The following is a 22,469-nucleotide window of genomic DNA, read 5'->3' as shown; positions in this document are numbered from 1 at the left end:
GAAGGTCCTTTTGCTTGGTTCAGATGCTGCTAGTCTTGTCAAACAATTACAAGAACAAGGTAAAATGATGAAGGAGTATAGACAGATCTTTATCACTTCAATGCCCAGATAACAAAGGAGCTACTGTGTAAAACGCACATGTTTCAGTTGTAGGGAGTCTAGGCCTTCTCATAAGGCCAAGAAATTGCCCAGGAAAAGATTCCACGACTAACCAAACAGGGACTCTAGGTCTGGGAGGCCTCCTTACCCAGCCAAGTGTGCCTGACTACCCTCTTTCACCTTCCGTACCTGTTGGTTCATCCCTACCTGTATCCAAAAGGCTCACCTCATCCCTAAAAAAACTGGCTATTCATGACTTTAGACAAATGGGCTCTTTATGTAATTCAGAATGGGTACAGAATAACTTGGAAAGAAGTTCCTCCATTCAGTGGCATCCCTTCTCCTCCTTGTAGTCAGATACAGTTGCTCTCTCCTATCATTCAGGCCTTGCTAAAGTAAGGCACAATAGACTGGTGCCTCCACAGTTTGTGAGAAAAGACTTCTATTCCAGATTATTCCTTGTTTCAAGAAAAGAGGGAGACTGGAGACCAATTCTGGGTCTTTCTACCTTCAACACATTTCTCTGTGACCCGTCTTTCAAAATGATATCCCTACAAACTCAGCTACCATTCATTCTTCCACAAGTCTTCCTTTTATCTCTGGTCCTAAAGGATGCCTGTCTCTGCATTCTTATTCATCCTGCTGACAGGAGCTTTCTGAGATTTTCTACTTGCTCATCACACTTAAAATTCTCTGCTTTGCCTTTTGGACTTTCTGCATCTCCCAGAGTTTTCACAAAGTGTCTTATTCCAGTCATAGCTTTGTGCAGAACTCAGGGAATTCAGATATTTCTTTATTTTGATGACCTACTAATACAGACATCCTCTCAGCAGATACTCTTAAGTCATCTCAACTTCACCTTTTCTCTACTTCAGGGTCTGGAGTTCACAATAAACATAAAGAAATATGCAGTGAAGCTAACCCGAGACCTAGTTTTCATGGGGTCCAGACTAGACATCAAACTCATACAAGCTTTCCTAGTACTAGACAAAGTGCAGTGCCACACCAGTTACTTTCTTTCTCTTCTTCCTCTTCAATCCCGTACTACACGGGAGATCCCCAAAGCACTGGTGTTCGTGGCAGCCACCCTCCCCATGGTCTCCTCTGCCAGACCCCATATGAGGAACATCCAATGGTACCTGAAATATTCCTAGTCCCAACATTCCCATCCCCTAGACACCTAGATTCCTCTCCTGCCTTGCCTAAAGAAATCTTTTGGTGGATATCACAGGTAAAACTCAACCCGAGATTGCCCTTCAAACTACTCACAGTGCAGGAGTTCGAAAGAGATGCATGAGACGATGCATGGGGAGCATGTATGGGCAACCTTGAGAGTTCAGGAACAATGGCCAACAAATCTAAGTTCAGAGCACATCTGTCTGAAGAAGATGGCACTAATACAGGCTGTGTAAATCTTCTCCCATTCTTGGAAACCAGGTTGCATGAGTGTTCACAGATAACATAGCAGTTGTATGGTATATAAACAAGTAGGGGAGGTAGAAACAGATGCATGGGACGATGCATGGGGAGCATGAATGGGCAACCTTGAGAGTTCAGGAACAATGGCCAACAAATCTAAGTTCAGAGCCCATCTGTCTGAAGAAGTTGGCACTAATACAGGCTGTGTAGATCTCTCATTTTTGGAAACCAGGTCGCATAAGAGTGTTCACAGCTAACATAGCAGTTGTGTGGTATATAAACAAGTAGGGGGCATCAGATCCAATCAACTTTGCAGACTGGCTCTTTTGGCATGGGAGCAGGCCACAAAAGCAAGCATGTCTCTTCAAGCAGTATACATTCCTTCACAGGACAGTGTCCCGGCAGACATTTTAAACAGATCAAGGGAAGATCCCCATGAACGAATGTTGAACTGGGAGATCTTGTACATAGTCTACAGATGTGGGGTGCACAAAAGCATCTGTTTGCATCCATCCAAAACAAACAGTTTCCACTCTTTTATACCAAGACCTACTGTCCTCAACACAGTGCCTTTTCTTTAGAAAGGGAGGTTCATGTATGTCTTACTTCTACTTCCTCTTCTCCCCAAGATCTTGCTAAGGATCCATAAAGAATACTCAAAAGATCTTTCCAGTGACCCCCTGTTGGCCAAGGCAGCATTGGTTCCCCTTCTCATCCACTAAGCCAAGGGACAGCACCAGAATCTGCCTTCCACAGCAGACTTGCTCACACAGCAGAAGGGCTTATTACTTCATCCCAGCCCGCCATCCCTCAACTTGACATTATGGATGATAGGATTCTGATCCTTTTTACTCACTAATTTCCTGTGTGCGTGCTTAAGGTTCTCCGGGAGGCAAGAAAACCTACTACCAGGAAATCTTAAATAACAAAATGGAAAAGATTTATTGTCTGCTGTCTGCCTTAAAAATGGGACTCAGTATAAGCTAATACCCCAATGGTCCTCTCCTGTTTCTGTGAGCTGTTGAAATCTGTCCCTAGTATATTCATCTGTTAAGACACACATTTCAGCCATATCTGATTTCCTACCTCTGAGACCTCCTTTTCTGACCAGATTAGAGGTTAAACAGTTCTTAAAAGGTGTACTCCACCTGAAATTTCCAAGGAAACTCTCCTGCCTACTTGGGACCTCAGTTATGTGCTGGAGAAACTCACTTTCCTGCTTTTCGACCCAGCAACCTCTGCCTGTCTCAATTTTTGTACTCGGAAAACCATTCCTCTGGTATTTCTCACCTTAGCTAGATGAGTTTCCTAACTACAGGCCCCTATAGCGACACCTCCCTTTCTTATTTTTCACAAGAATAGTGTGTCTTTGAGTGCTAGTCACTCCTTTATGCCTAAAGTGGTAAATGAACTGCCCCTCAGTCAGGCCATAAGTCTTCCTACCTTCTTCTCTAATCCATAAAACAAGGAAGAAGGGATTCTACATTTTCTTGGTGTGCATAGACAACTCAGATTCTACCAGGATAAGACTAAAGATATCTTCAGTTTGGACCAACTGTTTGTCTGTTTCCAGGATTCCAAGCCAGGGAACCCATTTTCTAAATAAACTGTCGATAACTGGATTTCTTAATCTATTCCTTTTTGTTATACTCAACATGACAAATCCTTACCTTTTCCAGCAAAGGAACACTGTTAGAGTAGTGGCCTCATCTGGAGCCCTTTACAAGGGGATTAACTCTAGAAAAATTCTAAAAGCAGCTACTTGGGCTTTTGTGGATATCTTTACCAAATATTGCAAAGAGGATGCTTTTTATAAACCCAGACCTGCCTTTGCCAGAGCAGTCCTGTCTGGATTACTGGACAACACTTCTATTCTTCAACCAGCTACACTTAATGCTTCCTAATCATTGGGAATCATCCACCAGTTTGAAATACTGCAATAGTGATCTAAGGAAGGACATAGTGCAGTTGTATAAGAACTTACCATAACAGCAGATGTCTTGCTGATCACTGTTGCAGTATTCTTTCCCATGCTACCTTCGTCCTCCTAAGTTTCTTCTTTTTTCTTCATGGACCGAAGGGGCTACTCTCCTTTTGCCTCTCCTGTCTCTTAGTTGACCAGATAATTTTGTTCTCTCAGGTGTCTACAGCTTTACTGGCTTGGAGATGATCTGAGGATTTATGCCTATACATCCACTTATGTGCTGATATGCCTGCAGTTTTGGGTCGTACATTGGACATGTGTCTCTCTGAAAGATTTTGGCTATGTTACCTGTAGATGTCCAGGTTATTTGGCAAGATAGATGTCCAGGTTATTTGGCAAGATAATCCAATAGTTTGCAACAGTGATTTGTAGGACATCAACTGATGTTCTTAGTGGTCAATGTTGCAGTAGTAATCCTTGGCTTTTCCTGCTGTGCAGAAGCCCATAACCAGCCCAATTTCCAGAGTCTTAGCATCATCCCATGCTGGCACATATTTTATGACTGATGTCCAGACATCTGGGTATAAGAAAGATGTCCATCAGCACCGTCTTTAGTTCTTTCTTGCCATGCAGTCAGACTGGCTTAATAACTGTTTGTCCTTTGGAAAGCAAATCCCACATAAAGATTTTCAGTAGTTTTGATGGTTTTGTTTGGAGCCTCAGCACAATATCTTAACTGCTCTGGCTGTGCCAAATTCTGTGCAAAGAACCCTTAAATGTAGGGTGGAGGTACTCCCTGCACACATGGAATCCTCATTGTCAGCTTCTTTAGTAGTGTTGCAACCCCCATCTTCTGCAGGTTACAGTACCATTCCAGCGACCATTGGTGTGATCCCAAAAAGCAAAAAAGATGGGGAAAAAAAGCAAGAATCCAGAGGTGGGAGGTCCACAGAAGAAGTGATTGCATCCACCTCCAAGTCGACCAAGGCATAGGCACCTTTGCAGCCTCTAGGGCCAGTGATCATACAAAATAACCCAGGAGTAACTTTCACTCTGCCTCAGACAAGTCTGTCACCACAGACACCTGAGATGTAGCTTGGGTAGCCCACATAAGTCCAGTGAGGGTACAGAGCATTCAGTCCCCACAACAGAGACAATTACATATCAATCTAAAAGAAATGCTAGCAGTTTTTCTAGCCATAAAAGCTTTCCAACATCACCCGTGTCCAGAAACCCTGTAAATCTGGACAGACAGTACCATAGTCATATAGTACATAAACAAATGAGGGAGTACCTTGTCTTACCCCTTATGCAGCTTTATCAGGCAGATATAGATACTGGCCCAGGACTTGGGGATCACTCTCATTGCATCATACATACTAGGCCACAGCAAGATTCCCTGAAAAGGGACATACAATACCCAAGCAAATGGATGTTGAAAAGGAAAGTGCTCCTGGATCTCGGTATGCTGTGGGGTGTTTTCATCTGTAGACCTATTTGACTTTCCCCAGAACAAGCAACTTCTGAGAGTCTGTACCAAAACCCAGCAGGAGAGAGTCTGGAAGATAGATGCTTTTTACGTCACATGGAGCTTGAAATTCCTGTATGTCTTTCTACCATTACCTTTGATTCTGAGGAAACTTACCAAGACCAGGACTGACAAACACAGCATGATTCTGGTAGCCCCCTTCTGGCCCAGACAACATTGGTTCTGTCTACTCCTCACCCTCAGTGAGTGGAGAATTTGCATGCTCCTGAAGGACACAGACCTTCTCAGCCAAATGAGGGCATCAGTTTTCCATCCCAGCCTTACGTCTCTCAACCTGGCTGCCTGGAGGATTGCGCCATTACACCCCACATTTATGCCTTATCCGAAGGAGGTGTTATCTATTCTAAAGCAGGTAAGGAAGCCGAACACTAGGAAATCATGCATGGAAAAATGTGAAAGATTCTCCTTTTGGTGTCATGGCCAACAGACTATTCCAGCTTAAGCAGACATTCATTCATTATTGCTTTACCTGTCTCACCTGTTTTAACCGGGTCTTTCTTACTCCAGCATAAAGGTTCATGCGTGGCAATTTCAGCTTACTTGCAGATGACTGCACTACTTTTCTGACGCCTGTACATGAAACTATTTCTGAGTGGTGATAAACTTAAGACACCCAGGAGGGGACCATATTCCTGCATGGGCCTTAAATTATGCATTGGAAAAGCTAACCCTGCAGCCCTTTAAACCATCCAGACATGGGTCATAAAACATCCATCGGCTTGGGATGATGCTAAGACTTTGGAAGTCGGGCTAGTTGCAGGCTTCTGCAAAATCTGTAAAATTGATTTACTCGAACATCTACAGTTATAGTAAGTGGGATACAGCTGTACTTTATGGTAAATTCATATACAACTGCATTTTTTATTAATCTGGAAAATAATGGACATAGTGCTTCCAGGCAGGTTTTAATTAGAGTTGTTGGTACTGGATCCAGTTTTCAGGCTGGAGAGAGCATGGCCAAATGCATATCCATTACATTAGAGAAGCAATTTTCTGGCATCAGCAGCTGCTGATTCTGGAGCTGCCATTATCGACCATTTATTCCTAGTCAGTAGTGTGGGAGGAATATTTGGCCATGAAGGGTTGTTCTGTTTAGCACCAAACCCCCTTTGGTGCCTCCCATGAGCACCTGCATCACAGTGTGGGCATCCTGTGTAATCCACTTGATGTGTGCATGCTCCCACATGTATGCCTCATTAGGGCATCGTTGCCAGCTTGGGATTGCCAAGCCCATGTCCCCTGGTCCTGTGGTCACTGGTTGCATGTAAATCTTCACTTCCATGGGAGCAGGTCAAATGTCCAGTGCCACCAGTAGCAAGCTGGCATAATCCGCTCACTCACACCTTCCCATAGCCAGATCTTCCAGCTCCAGAGCAGCTGTTTGAACTCAGGAGGTCTGTGTCGTATTCATTATTTTATCCCTGTATGCCTCAGAGCTGGGCAGAGAAGTCATTATATGTGAAACTGCTTCAGGCAAAGTGGCTATTGAATATTGGAGAGTGAGTTTTAATAGAGTTTTAAAAATGGAGAATGGTTGTTAGCAGACTTCTAAAAAGAACAACATAGTTCTGCTGTGACTATGAAACATTTCACTCATATGTAGGGGGAACAGCTGCAAAGAATATCTGCACTCACACCTGAAAGGAAAGCAAAACAAAATGCCATCATGACTGCTAACCTTTTTAGAACAGTATTTAAACTACACTTTTTAGTCAACATTAGAGAGTTGACAATTATTCTGTAGCTGTACCTACACACACAAAGTAAAACGATAGAAATGTGTACACTAGCACCGTACATTACAGATGAGTACACCTTACTAAGCCTTATAAGACTGAGCTGAGCTATATAGATCTCAGTTGGTGGCTGCATTGCTAAGCATGCATTATCTTTTTTCCACAGATCTCAGAGAAAGCCAGCATACATCGATTAACAGAGAGTTTCATCTGCAAACTACAGTCTGACTTCCCTTCCACTGTCAGCACAATTTATAGGTAATGAGTTTCTGCTTTATTTAAGTAGTTAAGAAGCTGTATCTTTGCCAATAATCTAATGATGGTCATTTGATAGTGTATTTGAACTTATTTGTCTGTGGGGTTGGGGGAGTGCAGCCCATTTTACTAGGTAAAACATTAATTTTCTTTGTGACCTTAGATGAGTAATTCACATATTCATTAAAATAAAGTGCCTGAATGTTTCATATAAGATGAAGAATGAAATCTAAAGACATTCTTCCCGATTTTACTGCAAGAAGTGTAGAAAGCTGACTACCTGAGGTAACAGGAAAACTACTTTCTGACCCTTGGCGTTCATGTCACTTGGGGATAGAAGTGACACCAAGGGACCTTGATAATAACACAAGGAGTAAACTATTTGGGCTCCTTCTTACCCATGTGAGTGTTAAGTCGTTAACGAGGAGATAATGGTTTAAATGTTTCATAGAAGCACCACTACTTTTTTAATACATGTCTATGATGCAAGTCTGAATACTTCTGTAATTCCATAGGGTTGGGGTTTTGGCAATGAGTGTGAACACACATGCTTTCCTCACACAGACGCATGCGCATATATAATTCAAGACATATCAAATTACATAAATGTACATATAGGTGAAATATGGGGAGGTGAGGTTTATTGTCATGATGCCATGTACTGCAGGGCAGTTGACTCGTTAATTGGTTGGTTCAGCCCTCTGTAACGAGTGGCAGAACTTTGAGTTAAAATGATTAATCTTTATACTCCATTGTAGATTAAATGGTATGCACATGTCCCTTGTACAGCCCAATAACTTACAAAGTTTTCCTTTTGAGGCTTTTGCTATTTTTCTTTGTGTTATGAAAACAGTTTTGTGGAAAAAGAACACATGCACAGAATGTTTTTTCTTTCCTTGTAATTTGGAAAAATAAGTAGTTAATTTAAATGAAACAGCCCTTACTTTGTAGCTAGTTAGAAGACAAACAACTTTAACTCTTAACACTGTGTAGCTTCTTTTGCCTTAAGGTTATTTTGTTGCACTTATTGATTTAAATATTGAAGTAATGATTTTTTTGCAATTAATTGTCCATTTAATATGTATGCATTTTTTAGACAACTGTATCCTGAATAATCTTTTTGCCTGCTGTATACTGCTGTCGCATTTCTCTTTAAAGTCATTATTTTTTAAAGAAATTTTTTGGGGAAAAAAGTCACCTTTTCTTTATTTTTATCCACTAACAACAAAATAGAGACATTTTCAAAAAACGTTGACTTTATAGATATCGCATGCTCAGCTATGCTCAACAGTTTTTGCCTAATAGTACCCTATTGTTTAAAGATATTTACAATTATTTGCTAAAATTTAAGAAACAGATATATCCTACTTTTCTGTTGAATAATATGGTTATTATTTACAGAACGGTTATATCCTTTGATATTTATTTTACTTTATTTTGAAAATGCAGAGTATTTTGCTGCTGTAAGTGAAAATGTTTAAACAAGTGTTTTAGTAAAACTGCTGTCACAGACAGAATTGGGTTAAATAAAATGCATCATCACCCAGCTTAAGTCATCAAATAATTTTTCACATGAATATTTGTGCTTGTGTATTCTTTATTTAATGCCAGTGTGTATAAATTGTCAGAAATATTTTTCTTATTTCCTGAAGAATTACTTATCCTTCTTTACTTACATCAGGAAGTTACTAAGTAACCTAACATTGCTCTAAGGCAATTCAAAATGGCAGTAGCTACTCTGGTTCAGTGGATATAACAAATGTACTGGCAAGCAAATTCAGTATAAATTTCACCACAAGACATCTTTACAAAACCCACATATACCTAAGGACTTCTCTCTGTTATCACAAACTAACACTTGTTAAAAAGTACTTTCCAAAAACAAAACAAAACAAAAAAATATATATCTTCAATGGGAACCAGGCTGCCTGCTAAACAACACTAAACATGTGCTGGTGGATCTGCTCCTAGAACTATTCAACCTGAGCTTATCTACTGTCTTTGTCCTTAAGGTTTGGTGCATAGTATTTGTGATGCCTCTTAATAAGGGTGACCTCATCATAGACTGTGGGAATTACAGACCAATCAGTCTTACGAGGCTCATCTGCATAGCTGTGGAGTAAATCATAACAGACCTGATAAACTATGATCTAAATAAATCTTATAAGACTTGCTTCCCAGCAGTTTGACTTAGATAAAAGTAGATCCTGTTAAATGAATCTGGTAAATTTTTTTGAGAGGGTAATGCAAGCCATGGACAGTGTTCACACCAGTGTCACTTTACTGGAAAGGCTCACCCAGACACTGCCACAGCTTGCTGTAAGGGAAAGGTTAGTTTGCTTTTTATTTCTTGCATTTTCTACTACCTTATTGCCTTTTTCTATTTTGTATACTGTGGTTTGTTTTCTTTACACTGTGTTTTACTTGTATTCTGCTTTTAACTACCTATTAAAACTTGAAGAGAGACCACAGTTCTGTCTCTTGTGTCAGACAGATTTTTTTCCCACTCTGCTCCACCCTGTTACTGTTGTGTTCTTAAAGACCATTGTTTTTCTAGATGTTCTTCATGTTTCACTGTTGCAGTCATCACATTTGGGTTATCTGCCAACAGGTAGCCTGCAGTCGGCCTGAATACCAGAGTCTTGGGATTTCTGCATCGGATGCTGTCACTTCTTCCATGACGTCAGATCGTCAGGGGTATAAAACATGCAGCCGACACCATTACATCAGCTTTTCTTGCTGTGCAGTGTCCAAAGCAGAAGCAGTTCGCAAGTGCCAGTTGGCCGCCTCCTAAAATTTTCATTTTTTGAGTTTCAGACCTGAAGTCTTCTAAAAGATAAGTATCCCGTTGGGGATCCTTTTTTTCTTGCTGTAACCGATGTCAGAAAAAATGAATAATTGTCTTGCCTGTGGAAAGCAAATACCTCACAGAGACTTTCATTCTTACTGCGTCACCTGTTTAGGCCCAGACCATGATGTTTCTCGCTGTCGGTTTTGTGCCTCGTTCAACGCCCGAACTATTCGTCGTCGGGCTATTTATGTCACTAAATTCTTTCGCTTCTCCATATTCAGAAATTGCTTCAATAAGCCATCCGACTACCGATATTCCAAAAAAATGTAAGGATAAATACAGGGACAGACTGCATAAGCTGGTACTCAGTGAGGCGCTTTCACAGCCCCTGATACCCGCTTCTACAGATTCACAGGCCTCTACTGAGACCCATTCGGAGTCCGGTTTGCCACGAGATGCTTCTTCGACTGTGGAACCTTTGGATGTCTCTACCTTGGATGGGTCCGGAGCCACTGTGCGGGCACCAGCTTCTGAGGGTGTATTCTGGCCTTCCGATGTTCATATTAAACCGACGACTTTGTTTCAAACCAAAAAAAAATGAATTTCTCAGGCCCAGAGCTCGCACTATGCCTAGGAAACTGATGACCAAAGCACATTCTCAAGCCCACATGCCGCAGAAACAAATACTTAGAATGGCTGAGGACCTTATTTCTTTAATTAGGGGAAGCCAGCCTTCCCCATCTAAAAGACCTAGAACTGATTTTCCTTCTGATTCTTCAGTTCATGAGTCCGATGACTCTGACCCTTCTGATTACCAGGACATACATTTATCTACCTATGAAGATTCTGATGCAGAGGATTCCATTCCCTCTGCTTCTCCACCAGAGGAATTTTCTTTTGGTGAAACTCTGCATACCGTTAGAGAGCATTTCCGCTGGGAGTGCCAGGACTACCCACAGTCTGGGAATTTTTAAACTTGCCTCAGCACTGCCCTCTAGCTGTCCCTCCTGTTATGGAATTTGTAGGTGATGTCTTCATGGAATCCAGCCTTATCCCTGATACTTTGCCTCCAGCTCCCGGGAAACCTGACAGGTACTACAGAGTACCTGACTCCCACAAATTCCTCTTTAAGAATCCTGCTGCAGATCCAGAGACAATCTCCCAGGGACCTAAAGGCATTAAGGCTACAACAGCCAAACACCATACCCCTTCGGACAGGGATTCTAGGGCTTTAGACCAATGGGGTAAGAAGGTATACACCTCTGCTACTATTGCCATCAGGACTTTAAATTGCCAGTTTCATATGTTAAAGTATCAGCAACATATTATGGAGCTAATTAATCAGAAAATGATGTTGATTCTTGATTGTGCGGAACATAAAGATTTACAAGAGTTAATGCATTCTGCTAACCAAGTTGGAAAACATACTTTGCAATGTGGTTTTGATGCCTTAGAAGCATCTTGCAGGGCTGCTGTCACTGGGTCTGTTCTTAGAAGGCATGCTTGGCTTAAGTAACAAATCTTGCCAGACCATGTCAAAGCAAAATTACTAGATGCTCCCTTAAACCAAGAACGTCTGTTTGGCACTAAAGCAGAAGAAGTCCTCAAAAAGATGGAAGAAAAACTTAAATCTATGCAATCTGTTAAAAATTTCCTACAGGTACAGCGACCTAGATTCAGTAGGCATTGGCCTTCTAAAATCTGATCTTTTCCAGTCCCTCCCAGACTGTATCAGTCCAGACCCAGGGGCAGCAGACCACTAAGACTACAGTCTCTGGGTATTCACAGATCTAAACAGTGGAGTGCTCCCACCTCAAAAACAGGGAGTAGTAAGCCACCATCCTGTGGTAAAATTTCACAATGACTTATCCTTAATTCTTCCAAGCCATACCCAAATACTTGCATTAAGAGGAAAACTAGCCCTGCATGCAAAAAACTGGGAGTACATTACCCAGGACAGATGGGTCTTGAACATTGTATCCCAAGGATACAGATTCTACTTCCACTCACTGCCATCCCCAAGCGGATGGCCAGACCTCCCCCTTAACCAGTGGGCAGAGGCCCAAAAGCAAGTACTTTCTCTTCTCTGTATCAAGGCTATTCAGCCTGTCCCAGCAGAGCATAGGGGACAAGGTTTTTACTCCAGACTGTTTCTGGTACCCAGGAAAGAAAACTCTTGGCGCCCTATCCTGGATCTGTCTATTCTCAACACCTCCCTGGTGGTTCCAAAATTCAAAATGCTTACTCTCCAACAACTGCTTGCTATGCTAGCCAATGACTCCTGGCTAGCCACCCTAGACTTAAAAGAAGCTTATCTGCACATCCCCATAAGGGAATCTTGCAGGAAAGATCCATGTTTCAGAGCAGGCTCTATGCACTATCAGTTCTCTGCACTTCTCTTTGCCTTATCTGCTTCACCCAGGATATTCACAAAATGCCTAGCTCCAGCCATTGCATTTTGCATGCAGGGAAAAACTCAAATTTACCCATACTTGGCCGATTGCCCGATTCAGACGGACAGTCAGGAATTGCTACTCCAGCACCTGACATTTGTAAAGAGACTTCACTGGGGTACACCATCAACAAAAATAAATCACATCTGGTACCCAGCCAAAGGATTGTATTCCTGGGAGCAAGCTTGAACACAACTTCCCAGATGGCATTCCTCACTCCAGAAAAACAAATTTATTTGACAAGCTACTTCAATCTACTGGCCACACAAACCCAGCTATCTTCAAGAAAAATACTGCAAGCCCCAGGGTTCATGGCCTCTTGCATTCTACTAATTCCATATGAAAGACTGCATATGAGGAAACGTCAATGGTACTTAAAAAGTCTCTAGTGTCAACATTGTCAGGACCTGGAAACAATGATTCTTATCATTCCTTGCCTAAAGGCAGAGTTCCTTTGGTGGGCAGAGACCTGCACCCTTTCACTCAACCCCCTGCCGCCCAAACCCTAACAACAGATGCATCAGACTATGCATGGACGGCTCACATGGCAGAACAATGTATTTAAGGCAAATGGAGCCCAAAGCAAATGCACCTGCATATCAATCAAAAAGAAATGTTAGCTGTACAGAATGCTCTGACAGCCTTCAAACGTCTTATTCTTCCGGGGCAACTATTGATAAAGACAGACAACACCACAGTTATGTGGTACATAAACAAGTAGGGGGGAACCTATTTCTACCCACTCTGCAGGTTAGCCATGGCTCTGTGGAACACATCCTTAAGCAATCAAGTACACCTGCAAGCTCATTTCCTGCCAGGCAAACTAAATTCACTGGCAGACGATTTAAGCAGAAATCTAATGGACACACACGAGTGGAAACAGGAACCCAAATCATTCAAGCTTCTGATCTACAGGTGGGGGGCACCAGAGGTGGACCTCTTTGCTTCCATTCAGAACTTTCAATTGAGCAAATATTGCACCAGGACTCCCCACAGCCAAGCATGGAAAGTGGATGCTCTGTCCTTTACATGGGAAAACCTCTCAATCTATGCCTTTCCCCTTCTGCCCCTCCTCTCGAAGGTTCTACTAAAGATCAAAACAGGACAAGCCAAGGACAATCCTGATTGCACCAGACTGGACACGCCAGCAGTGGTACCCACTTTTGCACAGTCTGACAGTGCTGCCACCATGGCTCCTGCCTGAGACCCCCCCCCCCTCCTTGCTGTCCCAGCACAAAGGCCAGATTTTGCATCCTCAGCTACAAACCATGAACCCAGCAGCCTGGCTCATCACCTGAACTCATCACCAGCAGCCCTCAGTAAACAGGTGTTGGATGTCATCCTTGAGGCAAGGAGGCCTAGTACTAGAAAATCTTATTCAGAAAAGTGGAAAAGATATTGTTCTTGGAGCCAGTCTCAAGGAAAGGACACAACTGTGCCCTGCTTACCTCGTATACTAGATTATTTAACAGAAATGCTCCACAAAGGCCTATCCTTCTCTTCAATTAAGATTCATGCCTCTGCCATCTCAGCTCATTATAATACTGAGCCACCCCTCTTCTCTCATCCTATGGTCAAACAGTTCCTGAGAGGAGCCAAAAGACCCCCCAGGAGAGCTCCCACTCCAGCCTGGGACCTCAACTTTGTATTGGAAACACTCCACCCTTTGAACCTGCTGCTGCAGCAGAGTTAAAATTCCTCTCCTGGAAAACAGCTTTACCTCTACCCATCATTTTAGCAAGAAGAGTGTTGGAGCCACCACGGGCCACGGGAACTACCGCCCCATTAGCCTGATAAGCCTGGTCTGCAAGGCCATGGAACGTATCATCATGGAGCTTATAAACAAATACATTGGTAATCTCCAAACTCTGGATCCCACCCAGTTCGGGTTTGTAAAAGGCAGATCATGTCTCCTAAACCTGATAGACGTCTTTGAAGCAGTCACCAAAGCCGTAGACAAGGGTAAGGTGGTTCACACAGCCTATCTAGATCTTGCCAAGGCTTTCAACACCACCCCCCACTCTGGAATTATAGATAAACTCACTAAGCTAGGTATAAATCCCTATGTCACAAGATGGGTTGCCAACCGGCTCACTGACAGAACCCACACTGTGTAAGTAGCAGACTCCAAATCCGACTTCAGACCAGTGACAAGTGGAGTACCACAGGGTTCAGTCCTGGGTCCTCTCCTGTTTGGTATCTACTTCTCTGAAGTACAGGCTAACACAGAAGGTCTTTATTAATGAAGTTCGCAGATGACTGCAAACTAGGAGCCATAATCGAAACACCTAACGATGTGGACATCCTACAAAAGGGCCTCACTGAGACAGATGCCCGGTGTCAAAGCCATGGCCTCAAGCTCAATGCCAAAAAGTGCATTGTCATCCCCTTTGGTAAGAACTCTGTACCCATGAACTACAACATAGGCGGTAGTGTACTTAACACTGAAAGTGTGGTAAGGGACCTTGGGACACAGGTGGACAGTAGTCTCTCCTTTGATAATCACATCGCCACAGTAGTCAGGAAATCCTTCTACGTGGCACACCTCATCACAAAAGGTTTCTCATCCAGAAAAAAAGTGGTCATTGTTCCCCTCTACTCATCACTCATTAGACCCATTATAGAGTACAGTGCTCCTTTTGGTATGTACCTCACAAGACATCTACAACAACTGGAAAGACAGCAGAATTACCTCACAAAGAGGATTACCGGCCTCAAACAGATGCCCTTGCAGACCATCTCAAAAAACTCCAGCTTTACTCCATCGCATATTGCCTTCTCAGAGGTGATCTCTGCCTAACATACACAGCTATGTCAAACCCAGAGCTGTTGGACATGCTCCACTTAAAGAAATCCCAATCCCTCCGAGCTACACGCTCCAGGGACCTAAACCTTGTCACCACAATAAACAGAACATGCCGGAGGGATAGATTCCTGTCCCAGAGACTTTCCATACTGTGGAATAAACTACCTATCTATATCAAACAAAGTTCCTCATTAGCACTCTTCAAGAAAAATCTTGATAATTGAATGGGAAATAGGAAATTCACCCCGGGGAATCACCTCTGTGGCTCTGCTCGACAGTGGCACAGGAAAATAATTTTCTTGGGTGGCAAAAGCCAGGATACCTTTTTGGCTGGGCTTGTATAGGCCCTAGTGCTATAGCCTAGTACCTACCTATGAACCTATGAATTTCAGGCCCTTATGGCCATGGAACCTTTCATTATCCCCATGCGGACAGGGTTTCCCTCAGGACTAACCCATCATTTATGCCCAAGGTGGTATCTAGTGTGGCTTTAAACCAATCCATTCATTTGCCAACCTTTTTCCCTAATCCTTGGAATAAAGCGGAAAGGATCCTGCACTCCCTGGACGTGCACAGGCAACTTAAGTTCTATCCGGACAGGACTAAACATTTCAAAAAATCTGACCAGCTGCTAGTCAGCTTTGCTACAGGGGCAGAGGGCGAGTTCTTTTCAAAGCAAACCTTTTCTAAATAGATAGCACACTGCATCCATTTTTGCTACAAACACCATGGGAAACCTACCCCACAGGGGATCAGAACTCATTCCACTAGGGCTACATCAACCTCTTCAGCATTTCTCAGGGGAGTCCCTTCCAGGGACTTCCTGGAAGCTGAAACCTGGAGAGCTCTACATACCTTAACCAAGCATTACTACTTACCTATCTTTTCTAAATCCAGAGCTGGATTTGACACAGCAGTCTTACAGGGCCTGCTTGCCAGCCCTAATGCTTCTTGACTGCCTCCACCCATCTTTAGCTTTGGGAATCAACCAAATGTGATAACTGCAACAGTGAAATACGAAGAACATAGTACAGTTGTGTACACGTACCATAAATGTAGATGTTTGAGTGTATTCACTGTTGCAGTCCTGGTTATCCTCCCTCCAGCCCCCTGACTTCTCTCTATACTTATACCTATTCTTTTCTCTTTGACCATATCCTAGAACATTGGTATTTACTTTCTACTGGGGGTGTTCCACACCATATAATTGCTTCCTATTGTGGATGCTCCTGACATCTGGGGCAAGAGAAACTGATGTAATGGCATCGGCTACATGTTTTATACCCCTGACGGTCTGACGTCATGGAAGAAGTGACAGCATCCGATGCAGAAATCCCAAGACTCTGGTATTCAGGCCGACTGAGGGCCACCTGCACGCAGATAACCCACATGTGTTGACTGCAACAATGAATACACTCTAACATCTGCAATTATGGTAAGTGTACACAACTGTACTTTGCCTGCCCGTTATGTTAATTTGACCATATATCTCGTTTCCTCTCTCCTTTTACTGGCTCATGTGAGTAAGTACAAAATTATCATTTTGTGAAACCACTTCCCTTCAACTATATAAACTATATAAATTTATTGGCCATCCTACTGTATTCCATAGTACCAGAATACAAAAGTGCCCACCCCCTTTCATTCTATCTTGCGGTTTTAAAAATAGTGGCTCTCCACTAAAACTTAACTTCTTAGACAACTAAAACTTAATTTACCCACTTTCATATCTAACTGTTTAGTGCACACTGCAGTGTTTAGGATAAGACATTTTTTTATCTTACTTTTACGCATCTGTTGCAAGACCACCAGTTATTGGAGAGCCCACATTCTGCCTCTCAGTAGTTATCTTGGGATTAGTGCTTCTGTTTTTTCCTGGTGAGAGAAGGAGTACAGTGACATTGTTTCATGGAGACTGCTGATCACCAGAAAGCCTAATAACTGCTTTATAGATGACAGCTTGGAATCTGTGCTTATATTCTGATCCTGGTGAGAGTAGGAGCAGAGTGTATTGATTCCTGACCGTTTCTGGTTGGAGAGTGAGTGTGTGTTCTTAACGTACTTGATTGATCTGGTTGCTATTTGAGGCATCTACCAGAAAAAGGCTACAAGCCTACAGACCATTGCATCATCTGGGACAAGACTGTGGATCACCAAAGAGGCTCTGGCCTGCTTCTCTTCCTGGGATTGGTGCTAATATTTTGCTTCTGGTGAGAGAAGAAGCAGTGGAGTATTGTATCCCAACAGAGTGAAGCTGTGGTGAGACCAGCATTAGTAGTAACCATTCATGCGACTCCCCCTCTTTTCATCATTCTTGACAGGCTAATTCTTTATTTTCAGTAAGCACTGCTTGATTTGTTTCTAACTTCAGAATACCTGCCTAAGTACTTCATCCTTAAGTTTTCAGTGTCTACATATTAGTTTCCCCTTAAATGTTTGGCAGTGTTCTGTACAGATTCTGACACCTTGAGTGGCATTTTTCCTGTAAAAGCACAATTGAAATTTCTCTAATATCTAGTTACACACAGGCCAACTAGTTTGCAGTGACAAGCACTGTCCACATAGTTGCAAACCGGATACTCTTGACAATGATTGATATTCTCACTGCAACAGTCTAATCAATAAGAAAGGGTCTGTTGCCATGGATATGAACTTTCCTACTGTCTCTGTTACCGACTTGGTGGATATGGGCATCCTGAGGCAATGTAGAAATTGCCTCCTCTTTACTGACAACTAGTTAAATCTCAAACAAACTGATACGGTATGTGAGACATTTATTTACACAATGTCACTGGAGGCAAAGTTCTCACATAAAAGTATTCCTAATGTCAGTAAGGTTGTCAGTAGTACACATGCTGCACCCATCACGCACAATTCAAAGCAGACATATAGACCCACATATATTGAGGCACTTACATGTAACCTTCCCAAACCACAAAGACCTCCTAGACAAAGTACACATAAGAAATACCTCAGCAGCCCCAAACACACACTCTTTCAAAACAGCACCCATATCAACACATAAAGCTACATCTCATGGAGCCTCTACCTCTAAGCCCATAAGGCAAGTCACCACACAGTCCAACATTCTAGTCATTAGAGACTCCATTGTGAGACATGCTGATGTCCCTCTCATCAGGCTGAATAAGGAGAAAGTTATGGTCAAAATAAAACTACCAATAAGAGAAAAATAATTAAAAACAACCACAGGTCACAGACAAAACTAAAAATTTATTACCACACTTAGCGCTCGGCATAAAACTAGCCTTCCAAGAGCAACAAACAATGAGTATACATTCATTTAAATAACACATTCAATAAAACAATTAACACTCATTCATCTAATAACAAACCTCCAGTTACATTCCTTATTTAAGCCATTAGGCTCTAGAGTGTTATATTTTAAAATTAACAGTGTTTATGTAATAATTTGTTTTTAATGTCAACATATTCCCCTATAGAAAGATTAACTTGTTCCAAAATAGTTGCCTTTAGGCAATCTGGATTAGCTGTATGAAAATTCTTAAAGTGTGCACCCAAAGGATTATCCATTCTCATATTTTTTATGTCCCTAATGTGTTCCTGTACATGTTTTTAAAAGATCTGGCTGTTTCTCCCACATAATATAATTTACAATCAATCACGTCTTAACATATATGTAACATTTTCAGTATTGCAATTATAAATCCCAGTTGGGTAAAAATTCATTCCGTTAATAACATTAAACTTCCTTACTGTATGTTTACAAATACAACATTTATTACAAATGAATGTTCCTTTCTTAAAAAGGAACAGTAGGTGTTATAAATTCTTTCTGTACCAACATGTCTGTCAAATTTCTCCTTCTCTTATATGATATGCGTACATTATGTTGTAACACTTTTTAACAGATTTTTATCCATCAGTAATATTGGACAGTAATCTGTAACTTCACTAATAATTTGTTCAGTCAAAATATTATAGGTAGTCACGAAATAGACCTCTCTACCCTGACTACCCCTATTTATATAATATTTATCACATTTCTTTCTTTCATAACTACTTCTAGCATTACCTTCCCTAGAAACTATTCCATAACATTTATTCAATACTTTATGTCCAGCATTAATAACCTGTTTCTATCATATCCTCTTTTAATGAACATTTCAGTCATTTTACATATTTCTTCATATAAGTCTTTTTCTGAACTACATAGTTGTTCTATATGTAAATATTAATTGTATGGTATCATAGAAATCAAATGTGGGGGATGACAACTGTTACCATACAAGAAGGAATTGATGATATCAAACTTTCTATAAATGGCTGTAGCAATTCGCTCACCCACATTTGCCAAAAGACTTGTATCTAAATATACTATACAGTTACCCTTCTGGATGCCATCAAATTCTAAACCAAAATTATTGGCTTGAATATTTTGAATAAAATTTTCAACATTATTAGAACCCTCTCTCTTTCAAAACAACACCCAAATCAACACATAGAGCTACATCTCATGGAGCCTATACCTGTAAGCCCATAAGGCAAGTCACCACACAGTCCAACATTCTATTCATTGGAGACTCCATTGTGAGACACACTGATGTCCCTCTCACAAGGATGAGTAAGGAGAAATTTACGGTCAGTTGCTTATCAGGGGCTAGGATCCACCACATTACACATGCACTGAGGTCATTGGACCACAATTACTAATATGACTCAGTCATAGTCCATGTGGGAGTAAATTATCTGAATGTACCTCCCTAGACTGTATGAAGAGAGACATCATAGAGGTCTCTGAATACGTGTCTCAGGCTGGTATGAGCCTAGCATTGAGCAGCATTTTACCTTCTCCAAGGATGATGCCACAGTATGAACAAAAGATGATTGACTTTAATAATTAGCTTAGTTTTTGGTGTCATTCTAAGGGGGTGCAATATTTGTCAGCATGGAAGGAGATGGTCAGCAGACCACGCTGCTTTGCCAAGGATGGTCTGCACCTCTCCCCTCTAGGCTTGCGAATGTTAGCTAAAACATTGTCTACCCATAGTGCCTTTTTTAGGCAATGCCAAACTGGAAGTACTTCCGACATAGCAAATCAAAACCAAGAAGATCTAAAGGTATTACTACTCAATACTAGTAACCTAAACAAAAAACTCCACTCCCTAGAAGCTCTCCTTACCCTAGAGAATGCTGATATCTGTGCGGTCACTAAGACATGGTTTAAAGCCATGGAGAGCACACCAACAATGCAAGGTTATAATGGGTTCCACACATTTAGACCAGCTACTTCACAGGTAGGGACTAAAGGTGGAGATGTCTCTATTTACATCAAAAATAAATATACTTCAAGGCTGGTCAAACAGGATAATGCACTTCAGCTGCTCCATGTTGAAATCAGCATAGCTAGAATTCAATAAAACTTCCTTGCAAGCTATAGGTCCTCCTCTATGACCCAGGAAACCCATACAATGTATTTAAACTTATTAGAAACACTAACCATCCAACCCAATACCATATTCATGGGTGAGTTTATTACCCCACTATTAACTGGGAATCCTATACAACATCAAACGTACATGCACAGAGATTCCTGGATTTTGTAAACACAAACTCCCTAGACCAAGTAGTCAATACACCAAAAAGGGGTGCAACCATACTGGATCTGGTCCTCACTAATATGGAAGAGTGCTGCACACCCCCTACTCTAATGCCTTCCTTGGTAAGGTCAGAGCACAAAATGGTCTCTTTTTAAGTAAAAATAAAACATGGACCCCCAGCTAAACCGGGAATATTCAGGAACTATTCTAAGGCTAACCTCCTGCTATTAAGTGAGAATCTGGCAACATTTCAAGCTCCCATAAACCCTGGGAACACTTCTGCCTATGCAGAACTGTTCACAGAAAGCCTGTACAAGCATGTTAATAGCTGTGTAGAGGCAGCTATACCCACCAGGAAGAAGTACAGAACTAAATAAAAAAACAAGCCACTCTGGTGGAATCACAAAATCAGTCAGATGTATAACAGGAGGTTTTCCACTGTGTGATACCTTAAACCTCTTGTATCAGAGGCAACATGGGATATATGCAAATTACCCTTTAAGGATATCAGGTGTTTCAGCTAAATGGCAATTCTGAATGTCCATTACTTTTTCTTTTACTTGTAAGTCTATTTATGGACATTTCCAGGCCCATAAAGCCAAACACACTCTAGCTGTGGACATGCATGTTTCTGCCTTCTTATGGCATCATCAGCACAGCATAAGAGGATAGTTTGAGTTTTGGAAACACAGGATTTTTGTACCCAACTGATATCCATAAACATTACGGTATATACAAAATATCCCAACAAACTAAAACAGTGAGTAAAAAGGTCACAAAGGAAAACCAGTTGGTTAAAAAATGCAAAAAGAAAAATTTAGCAAAGCTAGACTTTCCACTGTATGATACCAACACCTGATATCCTTAATGGGTAATTTGCATATATCCCATGTTGCCTCTGATACAAGAGGTTTAAGGTATCTCACAGTGGAAAGTCTAGTTTTGCTAGATTTTTCTTTTTGTGTTTTTTATTCAATTGGTTTTCCTGTGTAACCTTTTTACTCATTGTTAAAGTTTGTTAGTTGGGATATTTTGTAGATAAACGAACACAGGCAGGTGTCCACAAAACCAATAAACGAAAAAAAGACTAACTTTCAAGAACTTTGAAGAACTTATTGGTGCTGCCTTGTTCCAGTGGTGTCTTTTTTTCGTTTATATATTTTGTAGATACCTTAATGTTTATGGATAGCCATTGGGTACACCAGTACTGTGTTTCCAAAAGTCAAACTGTCCTCTTGTGCTGTGCTGATGATGCCATAAGAAGGCAGAAACATGCATGCCCACAGCTAGAGGGTTTGGTTTTATGGGCCTGAAAGTATCCATAAATAGACTTAAAAAAGTAAAAGAAAACATAACGGACATTCAGAATTGCCATTTATCTGAAACACCTGATATCCTTAAAGGGTAATTTGCATATATCCCATGTTGCCACTGATACAAGAGGTTTAAGGTATCACACAGTGGAAAGTTTAGCTTTGCTAGATTTTTTCTTTGAGTTTTTAACCAATTGGTTTTCCTGTGTGACCTCATTGTTTCATTATGTATAACAGGAGGAAGAAAATCATGACAAAAAATTAGGAGATGCATCACCCAGCAGGATAAAAGTATTCTCATCAAACTAAACAAACAACTCGGAGGAAAAATAAAGTCTACCAAAGCCAAATTTGAGATAAGTTTGGCCTCCCTGGCAAATGACAACAACAAAGCATTCATCTGATGCTGTCAATCTTCATTCATTCATGACAGTTGGGTTTCAGTTCTGTCCTCAGAACCGACCCGGCCATTGTAACAAGCGCTTGCCAGCCAGACCCGTAAGTTTCACTAGTCTTGTATGTAAAGCCATGGAAAGAATTATCAT

General features: G+C 41.4%; 1 protein-coding gene across 2 annotated transcripts in view; it reads left to right on the top strand.

Annotated features, from left to right (window-relative positions):
* The window catches only part of CTU2 (cytosolic thiouridylase subunit 2), a 753,975-nt gene that overhangs the window by 340,555 nt on the left and 390,951 nt on the right, over positions 1-22,469 (top strand). For both annotated transcript variants that reach the window (XM_044081705.1, XM_044081704.1), the window contains exon 10: positions 6,894-6,985. In XM_044081705.1, the coding sequence (XP_043937640.1) occupies positions 6,894-6,985 (92 nt within the window). The remainder of the gene's footprint in view (positions 1-6,893; positions 6,986-22,469) is intronic.

This window comes from Protopterus annectens, chromosome 8.part1 (assembly GCF_019279795.1).
Source record: "Protopterus annectens isolate FY-2018-M chromosome 8.part1, PAN1.0, whole genome shotgun sequence".
Classification (NCBI taxonomy): domain Eukaryota; kingdom Metazoa; phylum Chordata; order Ceratodontiformes; family Protopteridae; genus Protopterus; species Protopterus annectens.
This window is presented reverse-complemented; position numbering and strand designations above follow the sequence as displayed.